Source organism: Larus michahellis, chromosome 6 (genome assembly GCF_964199755.1).
Source record: "Larus michahellis chromosome 6, bLarMic1.1, whole genome shotgun sequence".
NCBI lineage: Eukaryota > Metazoa > Chordata > Aves > Charadriiformes > Laridae > Larus > Larus michahellis.
This window is the reverse complement of record NC_133901.1, coordinates 37,983,700-38,006,606: the sequence shown is the minus strand read 5'-3', so window position 1 is coordinate 38,006,606 and position 22,907 is coordinate 37,983,700. Positions and strand designations below refer to the sequence as shown.

General features: G+C 38.1%; 1 protein-coding gene across 5 annotated transcripts in view; it reads right to left on the bottom strand.

Annotated features, from left to right (window-relative positions):
- The window catches only part of CTNNA3 (catenin alpha 3), a 542,113-nt gene that overhangs the window by 410,261 nt on the left and 108,945 nt on the right, over nt 1-22,907 (bottom strand). For all 5 annotated transcript variants that reach the window (XM_074592075.1, XM_074592077.1, XM_074592076.1 and 2 more), the window contains one exon: nt 5,316-5,579. In XM_074592075.1, coding sequence (XP_074448176.1) covers nt 5,316-5,579 — 264 coding nt within the window. The remainder of the gene's footprint in view (nt 1-5,315; nt 5,580-22,907) is intronic.

Sequence of the window (22,907 nt, the reverse complement as noted above, 5' to 3'; positions counted from 1 at the left end):
TACCAACCCCATTTTATAAGCAAAGAACTGAGGCCCAGACTGCCAGGTTCATGGCCATACAGAAGGTATGTCTTAAAATGGGTGACTGCATGCCATCTTCCCAAGTTCTCGGCCAGCATTGTTTCTCCTCTTCAAGTTTTGTCACTGCAGTTGTAAAAAAAGCGTTTCTTATTTCAAACTCTTTCCTGTGTCTGTCTACACTTACTGAGGGTCATCTGTCTTCCTTACCCTCCCATACAATGGGTCTGTCTTGTATATTTACCTTGTAAATTCTTAAAAAGAGAATTATGTTATACTAAGCTTGTAATGTCTATTTACAATTATGACACTGTGTATGAGCTTACTACTCAGTAATATTCTTTGTTTTATCTGAGCATTTCAGACCAGAGTCTCAGCTTTGTTTGAAAGAGGGGTTCAACACCCCCAAAATTTAGACTTTTAGAGATGAGGAGGACCTCTGGATTGAACACAAAACCAGCAGTGCTGGCTCACAGCTGAGAATGTTAAATCACATTACATGAGCAGTCTAGTTCTGCTGATTTTCAGTCTAACATAATCCCACGCTGTCACAGAAAGTCACTGCTGTTACCTTTAACAGACTCAATACGGGCAAAGGTCAAAATAGTAGCTTTTGTTCAACAACTGTTTTTTCAAGGGACACAGGTATAAGTGTCCTCTTGCTTTTGACTCACTAGGGTAAACAAAAGCAGATGACTGTTTTGGCATGATAAAATTAATTACATTTGTGTGTCAAGCAAACATTCTAAAAAGAAAGAAAAGGAGAGGTGGTATTTCATGAAACCTGAAAGTCTCTTTGAGCTTCATCATTTAAAGAAATTCAAATCAGTAATTTTTAATCTAACTGAACATCTGAAACAGTGTCATTACGGTCCAGATCACCAAGCCTATATTCCATATAAATCCATTCACCTGTTACTTCTAAATGTGGTTCCAAGCTTTCAGAAGAAATATTAAACAGGAAAACTATGCTATATACCCTTAAGTGGAATTTAGGACAGGTAAATCAGAATTTATCTGTGCTTATCCAGCATGTGCCGGACTACTTTTAGGCTGAAGAATTTTAATTATTTTTTCAATTTAGATTGAATATCACAATTTCAGGTACTGTCTAGCTTAAGCAATTCTAAGAGTAGTGAAAATGTTCTATTAGAACATCATAAGATAAAAGCTTAAACAGCTAGGAAAGGGGACTTCAGTCACCTTGAAATTTTCTTGCTAGTTACTATTAACATTCTCTTACACTTTAGGTATGATTTAGGGAAAGGAAGACTTTTTTTAAGTGTTCAATCCTCCCATCTCTTCTGAAATATACAGAATTGTTTTGAGAGAGGTGGGAGATTGTCCAGCAAAACTAGAGAAAAATCAGACTTCATATTCTGATTATTTCCAAAGGAAACCACTGCAGGTTCCTTCTGCATTACTGTGTCCTTCAAATGGAAGCCTGTATTTCCCAACTTGCAGGATCAGTGTAGGTTTCACCTCCACTACTGTTTCATTGCCGTGAAGTCTTTAAATTTGAAAGAATTTAAAAGTATTCCAGTTGTTTAAGTACTCTCAGTACTGCAGCCCCATACTTACTATCTATTTACATACATAAAAATCAGTGGACAATGAACCTTCCTAAATAACTTCTGTGAGACCTTCTGGGGCTTAAACTTCAAGGATTATGTTGTGCTTCATACCAGAAATGGGAGCTACATGAACTCTAGTCCTCAAATGTCCAGAAACAATGACTAGAAAGAAAAGGTACTAGTGAATTTCTGTCTCTCTCCACATTTTCTGTGTTGAGTTCAGGGATTTTCATACCACTGCAAACTACCACAAAAAATCAGGCCAGTGCTACTGCTAGTGCAATTTTCTGTTGTCTATTCTGAGAGATTATAAAAAAGTCTAACACTAAGTTTATGGGCTTGATTCAGAAAGTGACAGGATAGACCATTAAAATGGTTTATGGGTCTCTGTCAGGTGTTTATGTGCATCCAGCAGATGCAACTTTAGATAAAGTTAAAGTATTAACTACGTATTTCCAAGCTCCTGGATTTTCTCAAACCAACGTTCACCTATCCAGATACATACAATATACTGAAAAGGAGGGAAAGAGATTAAATATTTTGAAGATGAAAACCACAGCTATTTGTATATCCATAAGAGCAACATATTTACCCTATTTGTATCTCTTAATTACTTCCTAATTGAAAGATGTACAAAATATATTGATCGTGGAAACATTACTCTCACATGCAACTTTGGAACCAAAGCCAAACTGTACACTAGCAAAGACAGAGCAAAGGAAATAGGCAGTCCCCTGCTTTCATCCTCTTTTGCAGAAGTAGAGTAGTTGGAGCCAGCTAAGAACTGCTCGGTAGATACCAAAACAATACGACTTTTGCTCTCTCTCAGAAAAAGAGAAGAAAAGCTGAAATTTTGCCAGGGCCTGGCAAGTAAGCACCCTCAGCACCAGGCTATACGTACAATGGTCATCATAATGTAAAACACACCTGCCAAGTAGAATATTTAAGTGCTATTATAGAAAGAAACAGCTTCATTGATTATGGAAGACTAAACACAACTGAAAGCTACAGCCAATTAGCGATTTAGCTAGCAAAATGACTGCCTTCAAATCTCAGATGAAACGGGAGTAGAAATGTCTTCTTTAGGAGACAGTCTGTAGAAAGTTCATGCAAAGATGGACAAATTGCACTGGCAAAAAAATGCTACTACAGTTCAGCTCTAAAAAAAAAAATCTAGGCAATAATAACCAGGGAAATATGACTTAACTTTCTGCCCACAGATTAAATTCTTCAAGCAATTTCATCAAATATTTATGATCAGTGCCTCTACGCAGAAAAGACAATCCAACTTCCAACCAATCAGAAGACACCAGATATGCAACAAGCATTTTGCGGTTTTGCTTTAACAGGGCTAAACAGTGGTTAGCTACCTGAGTTCTTAAACATAAGTGAGCATTCAAACAGAATTATTAGATCCCTATTTTCTCCCTCATTGGTCTTCCGATCCATGAGAAAGGGGATCACAGGTATCCAAAAACCTGGTTATCTTTCCTGATGTTTTGGGCTGATTTACAGTATTTTGACATCTTATATGTAATTGCTCTGCTAGATAGCCATGGTCATTAAAGGATCACATACCACATGAATATGCTGACAGAGAGTCAGGCATGCAAGATTTGTATCATTTTGTGAGAAATCTCTTTACGTTCAGAAGATGCAAGACCAGCGAAAGGCATTAGATAACCTGCACCTACATGCTCTTTTAACACAGATTTTAATAGGCAAACAAATTTGTAACGTTACAATTTTGTGTTTATTTATGAATGACATGGTAGTTACATGGAGCCTTTAAGAGGAGTTCTTGAGAATCTACTGATTTAAGAGTTAGCCACTCTAATTTTACTGGTGGTTTTCTCACCTATAAATCTGTAATAACTTTCACGCTGCCAGCAGTAGCAAAGGAAGAATGACATTGCAAAACATCTAGATACTAGATTGTTGGGTAAGCTCCATGATACATTTCCACACTATAAACATTTAATGAGATTTGTTCCCAACAGACTATTTGCTATATCAATCTATTTCATGGCACTGTATTTGCAACAAGAAGATAGAGCAAAGGTTATTTCAGGTCCTTCGTCAATAGAACTTTCTGTAAAGAAAGAAAAGTGCAACCACCTAATTAATAAAATCATTTTAAGACGTTAAATGCTCTATAAATTGTGCTTTATCTAACTCACACAGATTCAGTTCCCATTTGTATTACATAGGTAAAAATATATTTAAAACTGGATAAACAAATAGCTTTTTACAACAGACTTCTATGTTCTTATGTTTCAAATTAAAAACAAATTAAATCCAAAAGATAATTTTTCCATTTTGTGATTGTCATTATTCTTAAATTTTAAACCAATAATAAATTCAATTACATTTAAAAAAAAAAAATCATTAAAATGGTAATGCTCACATACCATTGTCAAGATGAATTCATCTGTGGCCAGAAGATGCAATCCTTTTGCCAAATTTTGTTTAAAAAATTTCTACGTAAACCAGGTAAATGATAGCTCTCATTTACAGTATGTCATTTGTCATTCAGAGTTTCATTGTAACAAATCATGTATTACTCTTAAATGTTTCTTTTTTCTTCCATTTATTAAGAAAATAGGTTAGAAACTGTAATTTTAAAAGCCAGCGTGAGAAGCAAGGAAGGATGACATGTAACATCAATTGTAGCCTGTTCCTTTGGGGGGAGAAAACCTGTCAGATTCAGCTTTGAGCATGAATGAGAAGTCCATTTTGATCAATAAACTGCCAATACAGGATTTGCATTAGATATGGATTTCAATGTATTTCTCTAACCTTTCCTTGAAAATGTTAGACAATATATATTATCATCAGTTATAACATCAATTCTCCTGAAAACATATCAACAACATTGGAGTTCCGAGGCTGAGACCTGATAAGTCGAAGAATTTGCAACCATAAAGAGCCATATTGCAAATATGTTTGGAAACTTTCATTCCTTTTGCTGACCTGGGCCTACATCAGTTACACCAGATGAGGAGCATGGTCTGTAACCTCATCTACAGAAGATCTTTTACCATTTTTGGCAGGACAATGGAAAATAACACTGGTAAGAGACAGAGCAGCCATGAAAAAAAGGGAAAGCCCCATACAAAAGCTTAGGATGAGGTCAGGAGTAGAGAAAGAACTGACTACTTCTACTGGAAGTAGAAATGCACAACTTATGAAAACATATTGGTTATGTCACTTTATTTAATGATAAGCAGAAAATACAATTAGGTTTCTAATGACAAGTTTTGGAGTAAATGACTTCAACTTGCGATGTACTAGTTCAAATGCAGTCAAGTTAGCAGTGATCACCATCATCTGATAATCACTGTTATTTGTAAACTGAACTCATGGGTTCTGCCCACCTCCTCAAAGATGTGCCTGTCTCCACCATTAGTGACACACTTGGAACTAATTCTTGCCTGCTGTTCGAACAAAGTCAAATATTGAACACCCATGAAAACTTAATCCCAAACTCTTTTGAAGGAAGTGATGCTTCCTTCATCAAGTGATGATGCATCATCAAGTGATGATGCTTCCTGCATCAAGTGATGCTTGAGAATGATACTGTTTAGACTAGGACTAAGCAGAGCATTAATTTCTAATGCCTTTAGGTCTGTCGCTTATGATAGTAATAGTTAATTTAAAAACAAACAAACCAATCATTTTTTCAAAAATGTTGCAGTCTCACAAGTTTATGGGTTTACGTACCTCAAGCTCATCAAGAGCACTTCCAAGAGTGGCTGTGTGAGATGTAGGTTGTCCTACTTTATTTCCAACTCCTTGGGAAGCATTAGAAATTACATTGAGAGCATTCTGTATTTCATTGCAAATTGAATCCTTGCTGGCTGTAAGGGATGCAACATCTGAATGTTCCAAGCAAGCTGAACATATTGAATGTAGGAGAGAGGAATTTTCCTTTAGGGATGCACGTGCTGCAGCAATTTCATCTCGCTGATTGCTAGATTTCAAATCCTGTCAGGAAAAGAACATGCTATTTATTTCCAAAAGCACTTCAAAACTGACAAGTAATGTATAAACACTTTTTTTTCTCCCTCTACTCTGTTTAAGGAAACATCAAGTTAAATTCATCAAAGTTTGTGAAAATGGACTACAACAGTACTTAAAATTGAATCAACTTTATCTCACAAGAAATGAACAAACTCTGTGTAAAACAACCCCATTTTTTATTGTGTCTTATAACCAGCACCGGGAACTGCCCGCATTTTGCTTGGTTTTAAGCACATGAGAAAACTGGCCTGGAAATTAGCTGTCTTGTCTCCCAGACATGTCTGTCTGTCTTCATAAGCAATAGAGAAGGACAGAGGTACCAACAGGGTTAAGCAAGGAATTTTGTAATTGTTGCATCTAAACAAATTTCCTGTGGTTTTTCCCTGCCCCACCAGTACACGTCCTGAGCACACTGCAGAAAGGAACAGCAGGTCAGGGATGAGTATCCTGTACTCCTGGGAAATGGGAAGCATGGAAGGGGTGGAAATGAAAAAAGTGCTTGAGAGAAGCCATCTTTGTGAAGTGCCACTGCCTGTTTCTCCTCTCTCCCTGCTACGTACACACTTAAAGCACTCAGGGATCTCACCATGCTCAATTTGTCCCTCCCTTCTCCATCCAGATCTTCTTGAAACCCTCTTCCTCCTGCCAGCCCAGACAACCAGTAACACACAGTTCGACAGAGCTGCCAAGTCAGATTTAACTGTTTCTAGGAATCAAGCTTGGAAGCTGTTATTTGGACAGCTGAACGTTATGGACTTTGTGACAACGATACAGTCAACATCAGGAATGTAAAGAGCCTCCTGCCTCACGCTATTTTACTCTAGATATTCTCCCCCTCTCCTTCTGCATCTTGTTCCTTTGAAAAAAAAAAAACCTAGTAGATATTTGCAAAATGGCTTGGGTGAAGGAGACAGTTAAATTCAGGGGGAAATGAAAAAGGAAGGGAAAATAGCACATCAGAACAATAAAAGCCTGTGGCACCAGCTTCAAATGATGAGAAGAGGCACAATGAAGAATGAACAACAAAATGCATACAACACTGCTCGCAGCCTGCTCTAAAGCAGGCTGAAGTCTTTCTAATTATTTTCCTTTGCATTGCATCAGGCTCTATACACATTATTTACAAAAGCATCACAGTATCCACTTCTCACTTCCTAAAGTTTATAATTTTATGGCTGAAGAAAAAAACATTCAATATTAAATGAACCAAGTTCTATGTTCTTAAAATCTCATTTACTGCAAGATATGCATTGGACATAGGATTGCATCTTACTTCCTCAGGCTAACTTGGAAGTCTCAGGGCTACCATAAAAAATAAACAACAAAACCCCAAAAAATCCCACCCGAAATAAGAGAGAGAGAGAGAGAGTGAGGGAGAGAAAGTGAAAAGTGGAGCCTTAAACAGAAGCAGACAATGGTTTAACCAGCTGATCACACAGACTCTTGTTCTAACTAGTGAATCTAACCTTTCCTACAATTAAATTACAAGACAACAGAATGCCCTTTTTTCTCCTGTGCTGCAAGGAAGCTACAGACCTAGAGATACAACGGTAAGTCAGTACAACACTTCGGTCTAGCTGCCTTCTGTTCTTAACCATTTCTTACTTTACTGCATCATATGCAAACAATCAAACTCGAAAGTCCTTCCAAATGACTTTTTCCCTCTACAACAGTACTGTCTAACCAGGAACAAGGGGTTCATAAGAAATCCAAAACTGGCAAGCCAGTAGCACAAAACCAGCAATGGCAAGTCAATAACATGGCATCCAGAAACATGCCTGGAAATAATGTTCAGAAACAGTCTAAAAAATTCAATGCGTAAATGTTTCTAAAACACAGAATGTTTTGTTTCACACAATACTGTATACGGTTTCAGAATCATGGTATTGGTAATTTCACCTATGAAGAGTTTCACTTTTGTTCATTAACACTTTAAAAATAAATAAAAATGCTTAGACCCATGAAATTCATCACTACTTTGTTGTTCAGTGGTGAGCCTTGGAGAGCCCCAAAAGAAACTGTAGAGCCTTTGCTTTTTTCAACCTTGATGAAGAATTAATTTCTCAAGATTTTTCCTGTGAACAGGAAGAGACAGTTGATAATCTTAGTCTGACCTTCTGCACAAATGGGCCAAAACCCCCTGCAACTGACTTCTCTATCAAATCTTTGCATACGTAGATTATCAGAATAATGTAACTAGTTCTCTGAAGAAGGAAGTTAGTCTCTACAAACAGATTGTTAGCCCATAGCCTGTAAACATTTTTCCACTCGAGAGAAAAATACTGAAACCATCCAATTCCTTTTCTACTCGTCAAGGAGAATATACCACTAGGAAACACAAGAAAGCAACACTGAGAAAGTATACAGTTTCTTTTAAGTTGTCCTTTGATAGAACATATCACTTGAGAACTACAAGTGGAGTGTTAACATGCTCCTATGAACTATCAAGCCACCACAGTTCTAAACAAGTTGATGGGCATTGCGCTAAATTTTAATAAACTGCACACTTTTAGACAAGTTTCCAAACTAACATCATAGACTTTTAAAGGTCTGCATCATACAGGGAAAGCTATGTACATATAGGATTGAAATATCTGTAAAACACGGCACCAGAACAAGAGGAACAGGAGAACACATACTATGACCATATTTTGTGTTACTCAGAGACTGTTTTAAGTATGGATGGATCATTTTCCCCCTGCACAGAGGCAAAAGACAAACAGGACCACAGAGAAGAAGGTTTGCAAACCAGTTCTTACCACTGCTCTCTTCATACCATAATATCTGAGCATCTGTAGTTCTACATTACCAAGCTTTAGTCTATTTTTCTTTTCCTTCACAGCTTACCACCTTTCTCTTATTCCAACTTCTTTTTAGACTAGTGGGCTGTTTCCACTGGCTTGGGATGTGTTCTTCCATACTAAGTCAGCTCATACGTCATATGAGACCAGTTTAGATCAAAGATAATCATGATACAAGATGATCTTTAAGGTCCCTTCCAACCCAAACCATTCTATGATTCTATGTCTCCAAGCATTGCCATCTAAGAGGCCCAGTACAGTGATACTTCCCCAGGCTGCTGTCCCAGCCCCCCTGGGACATTACTACTCCTCATACTTGGTTGTCCCTGATAAGAATGGAAAATGAATGGATAGTTACATATTCCCAGCTGTGGATTGTTCCAGCCAAACATGGTGAATGGACAACTTCGAATAGAAAACTTGAAAACTACCTTCACAGTTAAGCTTTGCTTGCACTGCTTCAATAAGGAAAAAAAAAAAGGTGGGGAAAAAAAAAAAACAAAACAACTGTTCTTTATTACACTAAATACACTTAAAGTTTGACAGCACAATACACAAGGAAGCCAGCTCTTGTTCACTGAGTATTCATATCAGCACAGCTTATGGAATCCAGGCACCACTGTGGATATAAATCACCCTGCTATATTTTGTATCGGCTGCAGTCAACACAAGGTTCACAAAGACAGCTTCAAATAAAGTGCGCTGCAGTCCCCCAGCTCACTCTTCACAGAGACAGATGTCATTGAACTGTGTTATAAATCTAGGAAAAACACAGACATAAAACCCCCCACAATTTCATAGTACTATAGGGCTGGGGGACAAAAGCATTACTTTTTATCACAGCTTATATTTGGGCTTTTGTGTTCAGCTTTCAGTCAAAAGTGACTGCCAAATTGCATGTATTTGGTGAATCAAAGAACAATAACAAAGCTCAAACTCTCCCGAGTGCGTTCATTCACTGCTTAGCTGGGTAAGGCCCCAGTTTACTTATTTCCTAAGTACTGTGTAGTCTTAATCAGTGGATGAAAATATCTCACAGATAAGAAAGTGACAAAAGATCTGGGGTTGATACTGACTGCCATATTGCTGTTCAGCTGTGTCAGGTCTGCCAAGATAATGCTACTTTCACACAGTTTTTAAAGGCTTATAACTGTCAGGACCCCGAGGTCCTGTCCAGCCTCAGCTGGGGCCTCCATCCACCCTCACCCTTGGGCCCTGGAGCCCCAGCTCAGCTCACTCTGGGACCTTTGGTCCCTCTCTGAGCTATGTCATGGGACTGACGGTCTTCAGCTCAGCCACAGCCGCCCCCCTGTCTGGCCATGGGCCCCCCGATCCAAACCTCAGCCCACAGACTAACCTTCTGAGCTCCATCCTGCCCTGTCACCAGGGTACTTCTGAGATACCACACGGCTGTCTCTCCCCTGGTTAGCCCCACCAGCCCTGACCCTCAACCTGATCCATGGACTGACTTCCCAGCTTGTCACAGAATCACAGAATGGTTCGGGTTGGAAGGGACGTTAAAGATCATCTAGTTCCAACCCCCCTGCCATGGGCAGGGACACCTCCCACTAGACCAGGCTGCTCAAAGCCTCATCTGACCCCTTGTCACTGCAAAATTTCCTGATGGTCTGGACTCTAGGTAGAACCTGGTTACCTTCACCTGGCATGGCCGTCTCACCTGGCTGCAGGCAGTGGTTCAGGGCCTCAGCTGGTGAGGCTGCCACCTCAGAGAGCAGCCAGACCTCGCTGCACCCCACAATACCTTTTTCTAAACAGCGAAGCATTTACAATCAGGAAGGATCACCTGTCATAAATCCTATCGTAAAGCTGACCCTGCCTACTCTACAAAACACTAAGTTTACAGAATTTGAAAAGCATGACCTAATGGCCCCTTTCCTCCACGTCAGGCTTTTAACTATACATCTGAACAGATGGGCCACACGAGTGACTGTAACCACACAAGAGACAGACACAAACACATTGGGAAAAACGCGCGAGTTAGGATAATAGCTTTGCTAGCACAAACAAAACATCACTAAAGCTGTACCACACTGACCATGAAAGGTCACTTTGCATGCTTTCACAGCAAGTTAAACACCACTGAGAAGGTATGCCAGCAAATCCAGAACAGCGCGGAATCAAAGGAATTTGTGTAAATACACCGTTGTGCATTTCTCTCTCATTGACGGAATCAAAATCCTGCCACTACCTTCACCAGTCACTGCTAGATTGAAGTACTCTAGAAAGCAAATTATTAGACCTTCCAGTGTCATAGAGATGGAAACTCTTCTGCTTCTTCACAGAAAGCATGTATTCCCAAAGCCAGTTAGTCCACATTTTTGGTTTTTTTTTTTTAAAAATACACAGGTTTCCAGGGATGGCTTCAGTCCAAACTGGAGATGAATTAAATTAAGTGACACTCCAGAAATGTAAAACTATTTCCTTTTCTCATTTCTCTTCTCTGATAGACAATGCCGAACACTGATAATCCCCAAAACAGTGTTTGCTGGCACAACAGAAGTAAGTAATTTTAAAGATGTATCTTACAGATTGACCAGGTCTGGAGACAAAACCAGGAATCTATCCTTACAAAGCAGCAGCATGGTATATGTTTGACGGTCAGGAATTCCAAGCTAACTTTCTGCTCCAGTCTTAACTGGCCTCTAGATTTCTTTTTTCTGACTTCAGAAGTCATCAGCAGTTCTCAGCGTCTCGTCCTAAACTATACTACAGTGTGTATATAAAGTACATATACACTATATATATACACACACAAAATATCTATACTCCATATGGCTATAAACTGTGGGCAGACTTTGTTTGCATTGGCCTTATGCATGAATACACAAAATGTGAAGTGTTCCCATACAAAGCCGTGTCAATGTTATCATAGGACTAAGCCTTAAGGAATAACCTCTGCCTCTAAGAAGACTGCACTGCCTTTCCATAACTAGAGAAAACAGGAATCAGATTTACAGGACTGAGGTTCCTGTTAGAGGTGAAGTTTTGCAACTCTCTCTTGCATCTATATCTATTTACTATTACTCATATTCAAACTGGCATATAATACCACAGAAAAGCAAAGCTATCTTATACAAAGTATCAAAACCTGCCCGTGACTATTTAATATCCCAGCTTTTTAAATTTACTAATGTTTTTCAGTAATTTGCTTTTCAGCTAGAGAAGATGCAGTTCCTTTGGATGACTTTGTTGCATCAGATTGCAACTACTGCTCAATATGCTGTGTCTCATATGCTTCAGCAACTTCTAGCCCCGTTACAGACGACAGAGCAACACCTTGCTGTCACTTGTCTATCCATTATCTCAGAATTTGGTCCCCACACTTCTAATACCCTGCTCTGTTAACTATCGGTCTCCTAGATGAAGTAGCTGATTTTGAAAGGTAGCAAAGCAATTTTTCCCTGTAAGAATTTTTCTTTGAGCCCAGCATTCCCTTTTCTGCAAACATATACCACTTAATATATTGGCTCACAAAGGTTTTCTCCTAGTACAGTTACAGTCACATTTGTCATAAATGAGGATGCCTGGAACTAGAGCAGGAAACAGTCATCAGGGAGAAGGTTCCCACATTAAACAACAAATCTGAAGTTAAAAACTTCCAGAAGATCTTGTCACATCTTGAAGAGCAGGAGATGGCTAACAAAGTGAAGGAGGGGAAGCAAGGAAAAAGAGAGGGAGGAAATGCAGCAGAAATACAGATTAATTTAAAGAGAGGAAAACAGGAAACAGGGGAGATGATACAGCACAAAAGAGTGAGAGTGAAAAAGTGTAAGGAAGATTAAGATGAAGACATACTGGATGGGTAGGAGTCAACGATCTACTAACCTTACTTGATTCCAAGCACCTGAAAATTGGATAGCCACTGCAGAAACACCCCAAAGTAGGACAGCAGCAGCCTACAGTCCCCTTACAGAATTTAATGCATAAAGCAGCAATCAGTTTTTCTTTGTTAATGTTTCTACCTAAGGAATACCTTGTCTTTATGCTGCTGTAAAATACACTAAAATTTTCAGAAGTCCGGTGCTTTCATGACATAATTTTCTTTTACTATCTAAACTTGCTTTGTTTTCCACGATTAGTTCTTAATGTGACTTGGAGATCTCTTTCCAGAAAGCTAAGGGCTGGTAGGTGTAACCACCATTTGTTTCAGAAGCATGTTGTATCCGTTAGGGTTAGCTCGACCTATGTTGTTTAAAATTCCATCTTAAACTTTCAGCTAAATAATCTGCTGGTTAATGTCCATCCTTGAGAGAAGAGAGCTCAGAGATTGACACATGTTTCTGGTCGTCAAGATAATTTAGACTTTAACGTACAGTTTAATATTAAAGCAACCTATCACAGTTTTCAATAGGCTAGAGAAGGGATTTGTGCATACACATCTAAGTAATACAAGGCAAACAATGCAGAACATGGAGCTTGTAGAATTAGGAAGTTCAGAAGATACGCCAAAGCAGGACCTAACTTCTTTCACAGGAGTAAAGACACCTGAAAACTGGCATTTGAGAGAAATGGCAGTTTAAAACTATTCTGTAAACATTTGTACCAAAAAAAAAACCCAAAACCCAAATAAGATCTTTCATACGGTAGTTATTTCAATGGTATGGAAAATGTAAAGTATTAACATCCATGTATAGTAAAATGCACAGAATACAGCTGTTAAAGCTTTCAGGAAATATTTTGGCCTGGGATTTTTTTCAATGGAAGATGACTCATTGAAAAATGTGGCAGAATGACATTTGTCCACAGTTATTTATTTCTGCAATTTTATTAAATTCTCATAATACCACATGTGATTATTTTTTACTTCCTTCTTTTCTGGGATTTTAAAAATGAAAGGGATTTGGGGGATATTTATTAGATTGAAAACTTGTTTCATTCTCTGCCTCCGTGGTATTAGGCTACTTAAAAACATCTACAGTAAAACTATTAAGAGTGAAAGATCACGTTATACATGGTCCACTAACATTTTCACCAATATGCAGTTTAACAGATACCAAGCTGATACTTCACATTTAGGCCATTCTGGTTTAGTCACCTTCTTATACATATAATCATGTTCAAACATATTCCATCTCTCAGATGGAATCAGCTCAAGTTCCCCTAGGTAAAAGTTTTTCCCCGTCTTGAACACAGCACAGTTCAATTTTCCTAGATTTAATATCTCAATATGAAAAATGTGAAACTGTCAACAATAAACAGGTACACCACTCGTATCGGGCAGCCTGTTCCAACTGCAGTTTTCGCACAGATTATATACTCAACAAATATTCATGGCCCTTGCCCCTATTCTTCTGTCAAACTCCAGTTACAGTTTAACTATTTTTAAACATTCATTATAAATACTTCCCAAATATTTAAAATAAGCTAGTTTCATTTTTTTCTAATTAAAAAAAGCCTCAAAATTAAAACAAGCTGAATGAAGTAAATAGATGACATATGCTCACACGCTCTCTTAAGATGCACACAATTCAAACACAGCAGGGAATATTAAGTTTCTGCAACATGAAGACACGTACAATTGACACGTGTAAAGAGTGGCACTCAAGCAAATGGAACTAAAGTGGTAATCCATCAAAACAAGCTTATTAGCATGACCAATTTCAGAAGCGTTAACAGTAGGTTTTGTTTTTGCTGTTCAGCTTAAACTGCAAAATGAACTTGTTTTGAATATTTATCATGGACAATACCATTTCCTCTTTTACTTGCCTATCAGTTTAAGTTTTTTTAATGTTCTTTTCTGCATACCTTGCAAACACTTACAGGACAGCAACTCAGAGCAAGAAAGAAAAAGCCATAAGCCCTTGAGCTCTGTACTGAATGTTAATGCATTTGTATATGATAGGTTTAATACCAAACCAAGAATAAATGACTTCCAGCAGCTGCACTCTGGACCTATAAATCGCTGCAAGTACTACAAAATCCATACAAAGGAAGAACAGCTGTATAATTTACAGCATCAGTATTTCTCAAGAAATGCTGCAAATATAGAATTTGATTTCTTCGCTTTAGCATTCCTATAAAAATTAGAAATTATCTTTACATAGATTCTATTTAGATTACAACTTTTATTCGTCTTCCCTGATGGCACTTCAATGCAGAATGCAATTTAATCTTTACCACTGTTAAATGAAATACAAAAAGCATAAGCACTAAAAGTTTTATAAAATAAATATAAGAAATGTGTATAAAGCTAATGATTAGCATTATGTTTTGCATGGAATATGCTTTGAGAAAATCAGAAAAGTCTAGTACTCTGATCAGATGATTTATACTATACAAGAGATGATTTATCCACAAGAAGCAAATGTCAGGAGCAAAGGTTTAAACAGTTGGATTTTTCTCAAGATGCATCCCTTCCAACAGTACTGACAGCCACCACATCACACACTCCTATTCTTCCGTATGCATGAGAGAATTTTGCATCACTTTCACAGAGTAGCATCAGCAGCCCAAGAGTATGACCCAATATACTGTAAAAATATGCAGTATAACACAGCAGCTATAAAAATGGTATACCCTGTAACCAATGTCTAAAAACTGCAGAATTTAATTCATTTTACAGAAGAAATCCAACGTTTTGGGTCCCAAAGTCACATGTGCGTTCAACAGTTATACATGATTGTTTATTTGTGAACACCAAACAATGGATTTTTAAGGGATGAACAAGATCTGGATTTTTCACTAACGAGGAAGTGTGACTTACCAGCTTGTGATTTTGATTCAGAAAATGAGAAAAACTTCTGAATATTTTTTTAGACGACAGACATTTTCGCAGTGGTATTTATTAACACAAGTAATTTCAAAACCCATGGAACCAAAATGATTTTGCTTTGTTGAAGGCATTACAAATAGCTCCTTCAAGAATGAGATCAGTATGGAACTGCATTGCCTACTACATCTATTACCTCCAGAGACTACTGCCTGTTAACAGTAGTTTAAACCTCCATTTTAATTTATATGCCAACTTCCAGTTTTTATAGTTGAAATGAATCACTAGAAGATAATGTCTTCCTGGTCTCACAGCAGGTGACAGCAAATCCTGTAGTGCATTTCCTATATATTAATAAGGTTGGTAAATGCAGTTTTCTTGATCTCTAAATATATAAGAAACAAGAAGTTCAAGTCCCATGAAAAAACCCAACTGAGGTAAGCTGATCTGAAATAAGAATTTTATTATGATTTTTGTTGCAGAAAGTCAGAAAAGTTCCAATACATAATTTCCATTTTTCTAAACTGAATGCCATATAAGAAATTCAGTCCTATGAAAGCCCTTCAAACTGGCCACAATTCAGCTTTACCCCTGTATCAGACACATAATACTACAAAACAAAACAGCAAGCCTGTTTGTAAATAATATCTCATATGGCACTAGCTGATGTGGGTCCTTATGTTCAACACAATTCTTAACCTTAATGCAAGGGGTACGACAGGCAACATGCTCTAAGACAGCTGTGTTCAGTGGAAACAACACCCAAAACATAATGATTCTCATTAAGAAAAAGCAGTGGAAAGCAGTCAAAGTTTCAAGTTAATTAGGGAGAATTTGATGAGGACTCTATGGACGCTGTGAACACTGAAATTTTTACCTTCTTCAAACAGTCCTTTAATATATTAGTTACAGAGTTGCACTGTATCTCCTAAAGAATAAAATATGAATTCAGAGCTGACCACAGTCATCATCAGAAACAAACAAATCTGCTTCACCTTGTTATCGTCATCTCCCTACTTCAGGATGGATCAAAATAGCCTACACTGGTCTTTCCCTGGAAGAGAGGAAATGGTGAAGAACTTCCAACCAGTTTTGCCAAAATGTCATACGTTGACTTCGCTATTTTTTGACTCATCTAAGAGATAGAATTCTATAGGCATCTTTCCTTATATCCATAATTTTTCCTTATTAATTCAATCTTTTCATTACAAGTGGAAAATTTCTATACATGGCTAAAAATTATCAGTAGTAGTTGGGTTTGGTTTTCCCCTTTTTTTTTTTCTTCCTCTTTTCTTTTTTATTTTTCAATAATAGTATCAACAGTGTGGAAGAACACTGATCAACTATAATATCCAGAGATTAATCCAACTAAACTGCTTCAGAAGTTTTTGAGTTCAGGGGTGTTGTTTAAGTTCAGTTATTCTCTGCAGTATCAAATTCTTGCTTTGGAGCAACATACTATTTTTCTTATAAACACCTCAGCATAATAAGCCTGAATAGAATACACTCATTTCTATGACTAGTGGTTTTACACAAATGATAATGAGGTCAGTTTGTCAATTGAGGAAAGGTCACTGTCAAAGAAAATGTCCTCATTGGTAGCATTTCTAGCTCGAAACTCCAACACTGTAAGGACCTCAGACAATTTAAGGAGTCTAAGACAGCCTTCTTGGTTGCGAAATACTTCCATTACTCAGACTCTTAAGTGTTTCTAAATAAGCCATTCTTTCCCCTGCTGAATCAAAAGATCCCTCATTTGTATGAGTTAAACCGCAGAACCTTATAAATTGTAAAATAAATGATACTATCTTCAGTACAAAAAGGGCCGTTGTTGAGAAGGTGAAGCCATACTCTTCTCAGAGATCCACAGCTAAAGGATGAGAGAAAAGCAAACTGCCATCAAGACTTATAGGGAGGAAAAAAGCTCACCACAAGTGGATGATGCACTGCAAAAGTGACCTACGGAGGCTATGAAATTTTCATCCTTAAAGATATTCAGAATTTGACCAGACAGGACCTGAACAACCCGATCTAACTTAGAAATTAGCCCTGCTTTGAGCAAAACATTGGACGAGATCTCTGGAAGTCCCTTTCAGCTAAAGTATGATACTAATTTTCATTATTCAAGGGCTGAAAGTGAATATTCTGTAGCTTTATGGAAAGCCAGGAATCTTCCTTTTCAGGGAGTCATATAAGAACCAAGTCCTGCTTGAATGGTCCCCATCAGGGTAAAGGATAAGTGATTTATGGTTATTCAAGATTCAAAAACACATATGTGTAAATCACTAACCTCAAAGTACTCCAAGACCCTGGTTCGATGCAGTACGCTCCTACCATTCAGGGTATAGAACACTTGTCCTGATGAAAGGCTAACTACCCCATATTCCACCAATCTGACAGACTGGGAGGAGGAAGTATTTTAGCAGATTTCTCTCCCCGCCATGTAGAACTTCAAATTCCAGTTACGTTTGGAGAAACTTAGTGAAGAAAAAATAAACCACAAATTGCAGGTGAGATAAAACTGTGAAAAAATTTGGCTTACTTTGCATTGGCTTGTGTAATATTTTCCATTTTAAAAAAACCCACTTTCAGCTATTCGTAATTTTGATGAATGAATAGGTTGGGGTAAAAGTGATCACATCAGATATCTGGAGGGGGTTGTTTGTTTTTTCTTATTTGATGCTTTGTTTGTTTACAGAAAAGATGGGGTCAGACACCTTCAATTTAAAAGCTAAGGAAATCTCCCCAAGTTAATATAGTCTGAGCAGTATTTTCTCGAGAAAATATAGTATTCCCATTTTTTTGAAGAACTGACTTAAAATTTGCTTCCCTTAATATCATGTAAAGTTGCAGTTGCAACAATAAAGATCAAGTACAAGACGCTCTACAGCATAATGGCTAGGGCACTTTTCAGAGAGAAGAAATCTCAGAATCCATCCTCCTGGGAGACTGCTCTGCCAAAGAAGCCACATCGTGTAAGTGCACCAGGGTAGGCAAAGTAAAGGAGGAGAAAGAGGGTATCTCCATCTCTTCCTTATTTGTTTTGGCACACTGAAAATACTTTTTAACTTTAAGCCTATGTCGCAAACTCATGTGAAAAAGCAATTTCATATAAATTGGTTTTAAAAACTATTCTTTAAGCAAGTTATTCCTCTGTACTAATTGTAAGACATCGTATTGAAGTAATCACATACTATTCTTCCAGTTAGCCTCTCAGTGCATAGTTTGGCTACTTCTCACAAAATAAAAGCAAAACTCTACAAAATTAAAGCAATTATTGTAATTGCCATGTTCGCCTTTGGAGGCCTGACCGTTTGCCGTTTGTAGGCTCTTTTATTTTTTCTATTTGTATCCCACTAAAGCCTATTTACCATCAGAAGGCAGACTTCTTATATATTACCTGAAGCTTGCCACATACTTTTCTCCCCACAAGAGTGGCCAGTGCTTTGGTCTGCTCGGTCAGCTTCTTGCAGAGACGGCCCTCTGCTGCTCACAGCTACAGCCACGAGCAAGACTTGTGCGCAGAAGCCTACCTTCTCCCAGCCTCTAATGAGAAACGGCTCCACAATAACATGGCTACATCATCATACAGCAGAAGTCTGTCAAATATGACCAGTCAGTATGTAAATACTTGATTTCCTCCAGTCCCCGCATATTCTCCCCATGCACTTAAGAACAAGAGAGGCTGCTGATTGGGATATAGGCTCTGGCATACATTAGAGAAAGCAAAAATGAGGGAAAAAAATGAAAGAAAGATGGGTAGATAAGTGGATAAAGTTAAAAGCAGGAATGCCAAATTAAGGAAAGAGGTAGGGGAAAGGTTAAAGGCAAAAAGCAGAAGGAATAACAGATACAGCAGACTGGTACACATGGCCACCAGGCTCCAGCATTACAGGTCTTGTGAGGCCCAAGATCTTCTCAGGGCCTGTGGTTTGACAGGTAAACACAGCAGTCCCTCCTGATAAAGGGGGAAAGATGGATTCCAACATCCCAAGCGTCACAGAACACGGAGAGAAACCTCAGTTTCTCTGTCCCTTGGTTTCCTCTGCAACAGGCTCTTTTCTTCTCTCCAGCTGTGTGTCAAGGAACGAAATAGCAGAGAGTAGATGGAAACAGAGGCTCAGCAACCATCATTGAAGTCACTACCATAGATATAACCATATAACCTTGTATTGTAGATTCCATTTCATAAGGCCTCATTAGTAAAATGGGGCCAGATAAGTCAGTTTAAGCAGCACTGTACTTCACATGACCAAATAATTTCTCGAACAGAAACCATCTCAACACACATACCATTTAAAAACTTGGTTTTTTCCACATTTTATGCCAGAACTTAGTTTCATGTGCTCAGCAAGCTGAATAATTAAGCATTAGGACTTTGTGCCACTGTATACTTCTTGCTAGCAGTCACTCCTCTGAGATTAATACCATGTTACTAATAAGCCTATAATTTTCCATTGATAATTACAATTTGACTAAACACAGTTTTGATCCCAAATCCTCTCAAATCAAGGAGAAACTGCTATATAAGTCTTTTCAAAACAAACGTGAATAAAATACCATCACGTAAACAACAACAGAGTCGTCTTTTCTATTTCTGGATTATCTGTTTTTTAAAAAGTTGACTTAGGCATTTCTTTCATTGACTAGCTAAGTAATGCACAATTAATTTCAATTTAATTGCTTTCATCTCATCACAGTATGAGTCTTTTGTTTGCAGCACACTCACAAATTCTAAGATTTACAAGTATCCAGAGTACTTATCTTCAATAAATCTGGATGAATGGTGTAACTTCCTGGGTTGCTGAGACTGGAACGCAGTAAATTATATTCTCTCTGTGTCCACCCTAAGCCGCACTACAATCAACATAATCTCTTATAATTTCAAGACTGTGAATTACATTTATATAAAAACTGCGGAAGAGTTCTTTTGTCCTGGAAAGTTTATTTAACATGAAAATAACCTTTCTGAAATGTTTCCTATTGTCTAGATTATTCTTGTGATATATTAATGCAGCATTGAAGCTTTTTCAAAAGACAATACCTCACTGTTAAAATGATAAATCACACTCAATGACTGTCTAATCAATTTACCTCTTAGATTATTATTAGAACATCATTTCTGAAAAGCGAACAGAATTTTTAAAAAGTGTAATCCTTCAGAGACCTCATCTTCAAAGTTAAGAGGCATAACTGCCTTCTGAAAGAGGCAACTAAAGGAACAAATCTTTTGTATATTATTACATTTGTCAATTTTTACACATTATTGGAAAAGTTATTCTTGCTCAGGAAAAAAGCTCCAACTTTTCTGATATGAACTTCTTTCAGCCCAAATGTGAGTTGCAGTTGCGTATTTGTATATTCCAGAAGTGAGTTGCATAGGTTCCACCCCCCTCCCAGTAGTTTTTAAATTTGTGAACCATATTCTTATTCTGCAATGTTAGCTCTTTAAGAGAAAGGTAAGGGATGTCCATTCCCCTGCTGGTACAATTTGCTGTAGGATTGCACAGTAGCAGCTGGGATCAGAGCATCCTCATACAGACACTGCTCCTGGCACAAGATAACAGAAACAGGTCGCGCTATAAATAAACAAGAGAAACTACATGGAAAGGAGAAAATAAACATGTGAGCAGAGGGATACATCATTTTAGCAACACGTTCTGCTTTTTGGTCTCTTAAGCACAAACAGGCTAAAGGGAGAAAGGAATGGAACAGGAGGCAGCAGGAAGTGTTCGGAATTATACAGGACTGTATCAATTTTAGGAAAGCCTGTTAAATGTATGTGACATTTTCAGTATCTCAGTAACAGTAAAAAAGAAATCTCACTCCTTTTAAAGATTACAGAAATGGAAAGAATAGCACCTGGCGCAGGAGTCATATAACAGAGAACAAAAGAATAGCGGTCCCAAACAGGAACAAAAGCCATCTGGACTACAGCAAGCCCACAGACTGCTTGGAGGCTCTGGTCGGGCCAGCTGTGCTGTGCGCTCACTCCACAGTGTGTGCTATGGAGCGAAGAAGAAGGTTCTGCACATGGAGTCCCACAGCACCTTGACAACCACATTCTTCCACAGCTAAATAATCCTTCCCTTCAAGCATTATGCATGCTAATTCAATATCAGTAAAAACTACTCCTATCTCAGTCTAAGAAGCCATATATTTCCTGGGTTTGGGGGTTCTTTTAGTGTTGCTGGGGTTTTCTGTTGTTTTGGGGGTTTTGCTTTTTTTTTTTTTTTTTTTTTTTTTTTTTTAGGAACCATCCACTGAAACCAAAGAAATCTGCTTAAAAACTGCCCAAGTCTCCAACATAATTTCAATGTTCTTTATCCCACACTTTCTCTACCGAACTGTGACCAAACTGGAATCTATATTAGGAAATTGTAGCATGGAAAATATTCTTCTGCTAAAGTGCTACTCGTACACTAACAACAACAAAAAATCCACCCAAAAAAAGATACTTAACAAATGCATACACCTGCATTCTGTATACTTACTCAACTTAAAACGCCCACACAGCAGCTGTGGAATGTCTGTTATTACCTCTTTTTCCTTCTTTTAGACACTCTTCTTCTAACTTAGACAAAAATAATTTGTCCTTGTTAAGCAGTCACAGATTGCCAACTCCCAGATTCAAAATCAGTCTCATCAATCACTTCAGCAAAGAAAAATGTCCCACATGCAAAACATTTGAAATTCTTTTGAGTGCTGTATTAAACAGCTAGGCTTGAAAACTCAGGTTTGTGAAAGCCAGTGAAAAATGTTCAAGCCCACTGCTGATTCAGCCTGTTAATGCCACGCTAAGAACAGGAAGCTGCCAAAAGTCCAGCCACATAATAACAATTCCCACTGGAAAACAATTTTGATAATTATGGTCTCCTCAGATAATCAAGAAGAACAATTTAGTATCTCTATAAGAACAGGTTTTTTTTCCCTACCATAACAAAATTCTTTCTATAGCATTTTTATGTTAATTCAATAGCTGCTGTATTGCAAGGAAACTTTCCGATAGCTCTGGAGCTGTGCCACGTATCTTGTCAGACAACTTGGTACATTTGGCAACTCTCCTTACGAGGGACTGCTCGCGGTCTTACGCCTAGTCATCTGCAAAGAGGTTTCTGTGTCAATTAGTGAGAATTCTTCAAAAGAGAATGAGAGACGTGTAGCTGGCTGACAGTGAGTACATAAACTATGTATTGAGAATTCCAATGATGATAATCATCACAGTTTACAGTAATTGCACAGTAACTTGCAAAACCAAAATACGTGCTTTACCTGACCTGGCTAAACTTGCAGTTTCAGTAAATTGCAAAAATAGTGGTATAAATAGATATACAGGTCAGAAAAAAAAGCAAGCAGTGTGAGAAAACTATAAAGCCAACTAGCAATATATTATAAGATACGGGGAATAAAAGTTCATTATCTGTGCAACTAAAGCATCGAGGCACCTTTTCCCGCACTGGTTGCTACATGGCCAGTACTGCTGCAGGAGCGTGGTGCATCGCAGACTGCCTGAATAACAGGGTACCCCCACACAAGCGAAAATTCTGGGTCAAAATGGTTGTGCCAGAGAGGTCGGATCTGTGGCTTGCTGTCAACTTGGAGGAAACACAACACTCCTTACTCCCCTCTGGAAATAAGGGGATAATTATCATCACTTCCAAATGAGGCTGCTTAACTCCTTGTCCTGGTTCCGGTGGGGATAGGGTTAACTTTTCCTGGTATTCCATGCCATGTGAGCCACGCCCACCCTGAGCTGCCGGG